General features: G+C 36.3%; 1 protein-coding gene across 1 annotated transcript; it reads right to left on the reverse strand.

The window, feature by feature from the left end:
• Window positions 1–5,602: 5,602 nt before the first annotated feature.
• LOC124876624 (cell wall integrity and stress response component 2-like) lies at window positions 5,603–10,832 on the reverse strand. The gene is made up of 4 exons (XM_047379550.1): window positions 10,782–10,832; window positions 10,435–10,526; window positions 9,210–9,740; window positions 5,603–8,229 (listed from the first exon to the last, which is right to left on the reverse strand). The coding sequence occupies exons 2-4, from the start codon at window positions 10,478–10,480 to the stop codon at window positions 8,186–8,188; spliced, it is 621 nt and encodes a 206-aa protein (XP_047235506.1). The 5' UTR covers window positions 10,481–10,526; window positions 10,782–10,832; the 3' UTR covers window positions 5,603–8,185.
• Between the last annotated feature and the right edge of the window lie 258 nt (window positions 10,833–11,090).

Below are 11,090 nucleotides of genomic sequence, written 5' to 3' on the forward strand. Positions count from 1 at the left end.
AGCTTCAGCAGCCTCATGAACGGTGGACTGGTCGACGTGCAGGAGAGGCTGGCGAAAGTGTGCAGGGAGGGACGGGGCCAGGGACAGACTAGCTAGTTCGGGTTTGGAACCTTTTGATAACTGCTTCCAGTTCTAGTTATTATCATTATTCATAATACACAACCATGCAGAAATTACTCAGCAACACAAATTGAATGCATCACTACGGACTATCCAGCAGAATTTCCAATATTCCTATGTTTGTTAACATTTCCATTTCTGTTCGACCCGCACTTTAATCTGCCCACTTTATGCAGGTTATGAACACAGAACCAGTAGCCTCCCAGTGAACCTATCTGGGCAGACAGAACATCTTTAGGAACCTGGAGCAGAAACCCAGGTTGGTTCTGAGGAACCGAACAGCCATCTGACCCAACAGCAGGTACTCTCCCATTCTGTGATATGTGTGAGGTTGGAAACCGGTAGGACTTAATGGTTCCTCACATTTGATTTCTACTTTTTCTTTTGTCTCTCCAAACTTTCCCTCAAATGAAGCTAAAAATCCTGTTAATTCCCAGAATCCATTATGTCGAAATATTTCAGTGAAAGATTGTTCCCAAGCTGGAATAATCTTGCCGTCTGAGATGTTTTCCATCTTCCTGAAATGATAAAGTTGGGCCTTTGACCTTATAACTAAACACTGAACGTTCATTCTGGCCTCCCCTCAGATTTTCTCTCTAATCCATTAAAGTTCCGGTTGTTTATGTTATATTTTGTTTCTTTACTTAAATATTAAGATATGCAGGTGATCATCTAAGTGTTATTCATTGATTCTATAAATGACTCCTACAGTTTATCTAAATAACACATAAATCTTATTCCTGCCTGTAAAGTAAGAAATTAAATGGCTCCCTGAGATAGTAAAAATAGTTCCTGTGTAGATGGATCAACAATTCAGTCATTTCTGTACCGCTTCCTCCATAGTGGGTCGCTGGGAAGCTGGTACCTATCTCCAGCAGTGTATGGGTGAGAGGCCAGGGATCAACAATTGATTCAAAGATTTTTCATACATAAATCTAATTTAACAGCCTTATCAATTGTGACATGAGCAGTAATGTTTCTTTACATTCCATATATTCCTCACCACTAGAGGGAGCTGTTTCACTGGCACCTCCTTATTGTGGCTTGGAGGAAGAACCTGAGTTGTAAGTAGAGTCTGACATTTTTTCGGGAGTCCGACGGGTCGGACGGGAAACAGCGTCAGTAAAGATCACGTGATTGGGACGGTACAGAATAAAACATGAACTGGAGCAGACGGGAGCGGGAGCTAACCAATAGGAGGGAGAATAAACTAGGATCAATTGTCTTTAGAAATGTAAAACTGAGACTTTGTTATAAACTTTAAGGAAAAAAAACTTGGATCGACGCCGCCATTGTGTAGTTTTTTTCCAAGAAGCCTATACTATAATGCGAGTCAAACGAACTACACGACCCACAAGCCAACAGTGCTTCTGCTCGATGTTCTCCGCCTGCGTTCAGAATGGAGGGAGCAAACGCAGGTGGAGAACTGGACGTGGTAAAATTGGATTTGCAACGTAAAGTCAGAAATAAGGACTTATCTATTAAACTCATAGAGCTGACAGGAAAGTCACAAGTCTGCTGCTTGTAAAACGTGTTTAGTCGTAATCAAGTTCACCAGTGATTAAGGAACACTTGTAAAACAGATTGTGGATTAAATCAGCCCTGCATCTCTTCATTCATCAAACCAAAAGTACCAACATGTGTCAAGTCTCATCTGACCAACAAAACTGCTGCATGTGCGATAAAGATTTAAGAGTCTTTGCCACAGTAGAGAGGAAAGGTGTGGGTGCACGAGTGATGCAGGAGAAGGAGCCGGAAGACGCCTTGGAAGGAAAACGGTTTTGTTGCGGCGCGGGGAAAACAAAACATAGAAATATATCGGATTTGGAAAAGGTGGATTTGGGCATAAACTAGTATGTAGGAAATGGGGACAGAAAATGAGGAAGACATGGATTTTGAAGGGTGGACGCCAGCGGGGAGAGGAAGAGGGAAAGGACGTGGAAGAAATAAAATAGATGAAGGAAAGGGAATTGGTGATATTCAAGGTAGTAAACAGAATTGGAAGGAAGCAGTTCAGAAGAAGAAAGGATAGTTAGGAGGGAGGAATTTAAAATAATATTAAAACTTAAGAACGAGGAAGAACAGGATAACATCAGCCCCATTGTGGTGTCAAGAGAGATAAAAAAGAAAATTGGAGATGTTGAAATGGTAAAGATTCTGAGAGATGGAAACTTATTGGTAGTCTGTAAAAATGAAGAACAAAAGAATAAGGCTTTAAAGGTGGATAATATCTGCAAGAAAACGGTGTTGGAGAAAAAAATCATGGGAGAAAATAAAAAACTTAGAGGAGTTATTTATGGGATCCCTCTAGATGAAGATCTTGATAAAATTAAGAGAAGTATTATAGGTGCAAAAATGAATAACTTGAAGAGATTATCAAAAACAATAAATGGAGAAAAAGTAGGAAGTATGTCAATCCTCATTGAATTTGAAGAAAAAGAGTTGCCACAAAACATTAAAATAGGTTATCTCAACTTTCAGGTTAGACCTTATATCCCTCCGCCACTTTGTTGTTTCAAATGTCAAAGGTCACATAGCAATGGACACATAACAGCAGTTTGTAAAGATGCAGAGATGTCCAAAATGTGGTGAAGATCACAAGTTTGAAGAATGTAAAGAAGAAGTACAAGAAAAATGCTGTAACTGTGGAGGGCAACAGAGTTACGTATGGAGGATGTGAAGTAAGGAAGAAGGCAAAAGAAATCATACAGATTAAAATGACTAAAAACATAAGCTATGCAGAAGCAGTTAAAAATGTGAAGGAACAGAAAACAAGAAAGATTGAACAAATAGCAAATCAAATTCACAGCAAAGCAAAGAAAATGTTAGAATATCAGTAGAAAAACTAATATTATTCATAGCATATGTTATCAACTGTACTGACCAAGCCAAGCATAAAACTGAGAAGATTAAAATAATAGTGAGAGGAGCTGAAAAGTTTTTGGGGTTTAAGGAGGGATCATGGGAGAACATAAATAGAAAGTTGTACTAATGTGTAAGTATATATATATATATATATATATATATATATATATATATATATATGAATATATGAATATATATATGAATATATGAATATATATATGAATATATGAATATATATATATGAATATATATGAATATATATATATATATATATATGAATATATATATATGAATATATATATATATATATGAATATATGAATATATATATATATATATATATGAATATATGAATATATATATATATGAATATATGAATATATATTCATATATATATATATATGAATATATATATATATATTCATATATATATATATATATTCATATATATATATTCATATATATATATATATATATATATATTCATATATATTCATATATATATATTCATATATTCATATATATATATATATATATATATATGAACCACACTCCATACCAGTAAGTGGCTGTAATGCTACTAAAACTTTGTTGCCAACCGCCAATAAAACCAACAAGAAGAAGAAGAGGGGAAAGGTACGGAGCCCGTGAGGGGACATGGAGGATTTTTTTATTTTTTTTTTTGCGTCTCCACGCAATACTTTTGCGTTCGGCATTTTGGAGCAGCAGCACAGATGACAAACTGCTCATAAAACAAACAGCACTGATGTCATTGATATGGTTTATTTGTCATATGCAGGTTAACATGCAGTAAACAATGCGATTAAATGCTTAGGATAAGAAGAACCGTTCAAATCACGATAAAAACAAAAACACGGCGTACAAAAAAATAAGTACACATCATGCAGCAGTAATAAGCAAACAAAGTGTCACAGATGTGGTTTCGTGCAGCATTATTGTCTAGAGTTCAGTAGTTTGACAGCTTGTGGATAAAAACTGTCTTTTAGTCTGATTTGAAGATAATTTTATTTAAGGCTGATTTCAAAATAAAACTCAATAAATCTCAAAACGGGTGTAGTGTTTGTTTCATTTTTGCAGTTATCTGGTTTGGAAAATATCCCACAAAGTATTGCGAAATAACGCAAAGACTATTGTGTGGGGACACAAAAGAGAAAGAAATCCCCCCTTGTCCCCTCGCGGGCTCCTTAGAAAGGCTTCATCAAGGGAAGATATTAAATAAATATGTTGTGAAATAGAAAAAAATTGAATGTACCATTAAATGTACAATTTATTTAATACATCATTAAATATTAAGTGTACCACTAATTACGTCATGTCATCTTTAAAATTATACTTAATTATTCAGTGGCATATTTAATTGCATAATAGTCCATTTCATGATATAATGGTACATTTATTGTTTCTAATGATGTATTAAATAAATAAATGGTACCTTTAATTTAATGGCACATTTAATGTTACATTTCTTTCATGTTACATTTACTTCACTCATTGGACATTCACAACATTTATTTATTTAATGATGATTTTATTCTATTAATTTTGTCCAGTTTGACCCTCCATTCTTGATGCCTGTATAGGAGGTCATGTCAGAATATGAATCAGATGTTCTGGAGCAGACACACATCTAAAACCTGCAGGGAAGGGGTCCCTGAGGACCAGGGCTGTGAACCATTGAGGTACAGTTTCTAAATTATGAAGGTTTTGCCTTTTTGCTCTTTTGTTCACCAAGTACAGTTCTCTTACTAGGTGCATTTTTCTTTCATTTCAGCAACTTGAAACATAAAAGTAATGTCATTGTTCAAAGGAAACGATCATTTAATAAATGAGTAAAATACAACTTTGTACATTTTGTTTATTCAGCTAAGATAGGCATGGTCTGTTTCCTTGTTTGATATTTTATTATTTCTTCATTATTATTTTTTTTACTTTAACTGGCCTTTACTACAGCTAAAAACAGGGACTTAACTGGTCCTTCAAAGAAATTACCAAAAGACTAAATGAAGAAAACAAAAATGGGAGAGTCACAGGAGTGGGAGTCAATTCACCAGGAGTGGGATGGGACAGGAGAGAAAATCCACTCCTGTGTCACCCTCTAGTTGTAAGCAAATTTTATGTCTGCCCTCTGCTGGCCTAGTGGAATATTACAGATATTCAAATTGGAGGATTTGAAAGATTTAAGTTTAAATCTGTTTGGATGTAAAAACTCTTTCACAGCTCTGTATTATGACTGTTTTACCTCCGTTGTTTTATTTTACAGTTCCTTGTTTGACTTTATTTTTAGACTTTTTATTTTCTTTATTGGCACTGTTTCTTGAGGGAACCAAGAATTCGTTCACTTTTGTGAGCCTTCTAAAATGACATCTTTGGTTCACAAACAAACCACTGTAAGCATTAAGGAAATTTTAGTTTGTAGGTTGGAGCGAATTTAGTAAAATAGATTCTGTTGTTCCGGACCTTTTGATATTATGTAGAAATCTGATTTGGACCATTCCATAATGAAGTTTGGGACAGGGAGCAGGAATGTTTGTGCTTAATGGGTTTAACCACGAGCCACGAGAAGGTGGGATGCAACAAAAACAGACATCTTCACTGGCTTCAGTTGGATGTTTATTACGCTCTTTATTCCACAGTGAAGTAATAAATCCTAAATTAATCTATAGCATAGACACCAAAATCTGTAATTTATGCAAAACGGAGGCACAAATGTTCTGCTTCAGCTCAAACAGTAATCTAAACAGCTCTAACTAAACATCATCTAAACTGGAGAGCAGAAAATAATTTAAAAGCTTTTGTGTACAACTAAAGGTTTTGAAAAGTATCAAGATATGGATATATTCATTTAAAACTACTCAAACAAATAATTTATATATTTGAAGTAAACTGTCAGTGGTAAAAAACGGAGAGAATGGCAGGTCAGAGTAAAACTTTTTAACAATGTTTAAACTTGCAAAAAAAAAAAAAGCCACCATTAAACTCATTGGAAACTCTTTGGTTTCACCTACAAATATATTCTGATGTAAACTGTTAGATAATGCCAACATGGCGGCACCTGCAGGGCCAGGTTGACTGAGTCAAACATCCAGGTTTCCTGAAAGGAAGACCATGATGAAAGAAAATGCATTAAAATCATTGCTTGTTAAAGTGGGAGAGAAGTGTTCACCTGGTGGGTTACTATGAAATGTTTCCCCCTCATCCTTCCTTTTACACCTGAGGAGGCTGGATGTGAACCAACCAAGATCACAAAGGTTGTGATGCAGTGAAATCTCCAGCACCCCTTTATTTGTGTCCTTTATGGTGCACCACTTGTAAATCACCAGCTTCCATTCGTTATAGATAACAAGAGTATAACAAAACACCTGAAATTCTCTGATGGCTTTTGGTTTTGTTGTTCTACCCCAACATTACCAGTGGCCACTCTGGAAACTTTCTGGATGTGTCCCCAAGCTTACACCAAAAACTCAGGAGCGTAAATTAAGCAATGATTCAACAACAATGTTAAATTAAAGCAAAATGAACATATTTAAATAAAAGACATTTAGTAAATGTATTTTAGGGAACATGTTCTAACTAAATGAGCTCTGATTCGCTTTGTTAAGACATCAATAACAAAACAAAACATCAGAAATCCTTTTATTCAGTCCAAAACTTAAAGTAAGAATAGTAGCTTTAACACAAACATTCTTAGTTGGATATGAAGTACAACAAAACTGTTCTGGAAAAGGAAATGTGCAATAATAACAGAGAAGGGAGGGATGTCGCCCCTCCTTATAGTGGCTACAGGGTACAATTAGTTTACTGTTTTATATAAAGTCACAGTTTGGAAAACTATTTCATCTATAGCAAAAAATAAAACCAAAATGCGAGCTGTTATAGAGGATAGATACCTTTTTTAAAAGGAATCCTCGCTTTCAGTTTATGTTTAAGCCAAATTTAATAGTTTAGCACAGCTGGCTGCTAGAGGAAATTAGAAAAGTTGCAGTTTAGACTTCTGATTAGCTGTTCCTTTAAAGGTTGTGGAATGGTTTATGATTTGTTTGTTTTACAGATAAGAAAAAAATAAAAACATCACAGCTGAAACTGAGTCACCTCTTGTTTGTTCTATGTACAGGCTAGTGTTAGCGATGCACCTACAACGGGATGTTGGAGAAATACTTTGTGTGACGCTGATGAGCTGCTGCTTAATCAGGTCTTAGATTGTTTTCTGTTGTAGAGAAGAACTGAAATAAAACTATCAGATAAAATTGAGTCTCCAACTGCTGATCCTACTTACGTACAATCTAGGATTAGCAGAGCTAGCTGAAACAGGAAATAAGAAGAGCAGTTTGTTTAAAACCTTTGGGTTTTTGCCTCACAGGTTGAGGGATTGTTTTATGGATTGTTTATGGGTATATGGCAGATTATAGTAGTGATGTGTTCAGTACTTTATAACATTTAACTGTGTAAGATGTGTCTTTAATATTGGCAGTTAGCAGCTATCATGATAAAAGTTCCTTCAGCAAGGAGTCTCTACCGCTACTTTATCGGGTGTCAAGGCTGTGAAGAGCTCAGGTAAAGGAAAAATCTGCATCAGTTGCACAAAACGCTTGTTCAACAGGAGAAGTTAAAATCCCCGAATGGCCTGACTGCTTGTTTGACTGTTTGGGAATATCCTAAAACAGAGCCCACATCTTTGTGAAATTATAAACTGTAAGGTGTTTCTTTTTTTGGATCCAGTCTTTTTTTCTAATATCTATCTTGTTTTCAATTGTTTTGTTTCTTTTCTTTGTTCAAAGGCAGTTAGAAAAATGACCCCAAGCTACGGTGCTAACATGACAGAAATACGAGGAGGAGTTGAGATTACAGAGTTGTTTCGGTCTTTCAGAAAAAATTATCATGGTAGGTTCAAAGTGTCATTAAACAAAATGTCATTAAACAAAATCCCCATTTGTTGAGAAATCAAATTTGACAATTTAACCAATCAAATCTATTCTAAATAGATCATTTGATTTTAAAAATAACTTATTTTACAAAAGCTTCCTCCTGGCCTATGATGTGATCACGTAGGTACCGTTTCTTTTTGCATCTTGGCCTTTCAGACAAACCGACTTCGGGGTCAGGGTTCAGGGTAAGGTTGGGGTTGCAAATGGTTAATCTTACACTGTGTGTCCAAATGAATCATCCTTTGGATGGTGTTAGCCTTAGATTATGTTGGTGTACTTCAGCAGACCGTAGACACCACCACCTGAAAAATACATTAAATAGTTTTTATTATTGATGAGTTTGATAAAGTCTAAAGTCCAGTTCATGTCAGAAGAAATAACTTAATTTTCCAATGCTTCATGTTACCTTTTTTGGGATGAATGTGATGACAGACGACATTTAAATACCAGCAGCTAACCTGAATATATTATACATCTTGGTGTATTATAAGGAAGAAGCTACTTTAGAAGGAAACTGAAGTTTAGGTGAGGGATTCTTGATTCCAGTAGGGTTAGCTTGTCGCTCAGTGACCAGGCTAGCTGTTCTGAGCAAACAAGCTCATAATTCACAGTAGCTTTTTGCATTCAACAACAGCAGCAACATATTTCCTTCTAGAACTTGGCCCGTATTTTTGAAACTGATTTCATAGATTCAGACAGACAAATATGCAGTATAAATACTTGATTTCTTCAGCCGTCTTCAGTTTTTATGCATGAGGCAGACATTGGGTTTTTAAGACCAGGGAACTATGATTTTTGTCAGTTGTGATTCAGTTTTTTTTTTCTGCACCCCAACTACTTATTTTCTTTCCTGAAGTTCTGAGAGACCTGTTTCATCCAGTTTTATTTTGTAAAGCAAACCAAGAGGCTTCGTGTTTTGTAAATGTAGCTTTTCTCTGGCTACAGTTGCTTTGCATCAGCTTCTGTAGTTTTAAATGTGAGTGTTGCTTTTATTGACTCAGCATTGCCCTGTGATACACTGGTGACCTGTCCAGGCTGTATCTCGCCTCATTCCTATTGACCACAGGAGATAGACACCAGCATCCCCGCCATCTTGCAAAGATAGAGTGCATTTAGAAGATGGATGGACAGATGAATGGATGGTTGGTCTTGCTCTGATTTCACCCTTGTTGCATCACCAACATCAAGTGGCCAGTATATTTTGTGTTAACAGATAACAGGTGACCCTAAGGCCGGGAAAACGGAGATTCTGTTATAGTTGGATTTCTTTTGTTATACTCACCCAATAAGCCAACCCCAGCAATCGTGCCTATGGTAACGCCTGCTATTGCTCCTCCTGAAAGCCCTCCTGATGGAGGTTCCACAGTAGGTTTCTCAGTTTTTGCTGTAGTGGGTGTACCAGTTGAGGCTGTAGAGGATTCACCAGTTGAGGCTGTAGAGGATTCACCAGTTGAGGCTGTAGAGGATTCACCAGTTGAGGCTGTAGAGGATTCACCAGTTGAGGCTGTAGAGGATTCACCAGTTGAGGCTGTAGAGGATTCACCAGTTGAGGCTGTAGAGGATTCACCAGTTGAGGCTGTAGAGGATTCACCAGTTGAGGCTGTAGAGGATTCACCAGTTGAGGTTGTAGAGGATTCACCAGTTGAGGCTGTAGAGGATTCACCAGTTGAGGCTGTAGAGGATTCACCAGTTGAGGCTGTAGAGGATTCACCAGTTGAGGTTGTAGTGGGTGTACTAGTTTGTGTTCCAGGAGCTGGTGTAGACCCAGTTATAGTTTCTGGCGTCCCACTGGACTGAGCTCGGCACAGGATTACTGTATCAGAGAAACAGATTAAAGCAGAGTGATGAAAATGGTCTCAAAGAGACATTCATTATTACATTTATGAAGTGATATAAAGGATAAAATAAATATACGACTTTTTTGCAGCAGTTCATGGACTAAATGGAATGTCTCCAGTGTTCATGTTAGTTGTAGATTTACGTTTAAAGTGAGCAGAAAATAAAAAACACATCTTTTGTCTAATTTTAACTCTTATTCCCTCACCATCAGAAACTAAAGAATCGTTGGGTTTACAAGGATCTTTTAGGATTTATTGAAGCTAAAAGTTAAACAGCTTTCTGGGTCACTGCAGACTGTAAACATTTGAACACCTCTGGGCCACAATTAATTTTATTGACTGCCTAGTCCTTTAAATGCATCCTGTTCCTCTCCCATCAGTTTAAAATAATGATTAACCAAGTCACATGAGGGAATCACGGGGATGGCTAATAAAAGGAAGTATAGCTGTTTTTTTAATCTGAAGGTTTTGAAACATTTTGACTTTTTAATAACTGAAACATTATATTGAAATGTTTTTGTTACTGTTATTTTTTCCTTTCAGGATCCGCCTGTTTCAGGCAGTTACCTTTTTGGTTCAACCGAAAAGTAAAAAATTTTAGACAATTCGAAGTTCTAATTTGACATTTATTTATAAAGATTGTTAAATATTTTCAGTGTCCATTTTTACCTGCACCCAGGAGGGAAAATGCTGCTATACATAGGTTAGCTCTCATTGTCCTGGAGAAGTCTGGGTTTAGTCCTAAAAGCGGATCTTCTGTCCTGTTGGAAACACTAAAGCATTAGGAACCAGTCCATTACAAACAACATTTTATCACCTATGACTGATTGGGAATGCTTCAGCTTCTATGACAAATCTGAATCATTTTTCAATAGTAAGAAAAGGTAAATTCTCATCCAATAGAATTTAATCAGCTCTTAAAATTTGGAATAATAATTATTATGAGGAGAAAAGCCTGAAACATGCAGAAACTAATGAGAGGAATAGTTTTGAATTTAGAGAGGAGAGTTACTCACCTGAGGTAAGATGAAGAGAGGATGTTAATGTCTTTATTTCTAGGTTTAAAATCTGCTTATATGATGATTTTTTTATCACCCTCCCATAAAGGCGTGAGCATTTCTGTTGTAAAATGTCATCACAGTTTAGGCTGATGAAAGCACTGATCTTATTTCTAGGAAATGAGATCCCAATGTAACATTTTCTTTTACGTTTTTTTGCAGCACAAGTGGCCTTTATTTTTCTTAGTTTTTATGACAGTAAGCAGACAGGAAAGCGGTGGAGAGAGGTGCAAGACATACCAGCCTGGCCTGGGAGTTGAACCCCTG

This window comes from Girardinichthys multiradiatus, chromosome 11, assembly GCF_021462225.1.
Source record: "Girardinichthys multiradiatus isolate DD_20200921_A chromosome 11, DD_fGirMul_XY1, whole genome shotgun sequence".
Taxonomy (NCBI): Eukaryota; Metazoa; Chordata; class Actinopteri; order Cyprinodontiformes; family Goodeidae; genus Girardinichthys; species Girardinichthys multiradiatus.

Coding starts and splice junctions, on each gene's coding strand:
- LOC124876624 (XM_047379550.1), bottom strand. CDS start 10,480: ATGAGAGCTAACCTATGTATAGCAGCATTTTCCCTCCTGGGTGCAG. Junction 9,741..10,434: donor ATTTTCCCTCCTGGGTGCAG/GTAAAAATGGAC, acceptor TCTCTGATACAG/TAATCCTGTGCCGAGCTCAG. Junction 8,230..9,209: donor TGCTGGGGTTGGCTTATTGG/GTGAGTATAACA, acceptor TGTATTTTTCAG/GTGGTGGTGTCTACGGTCTG.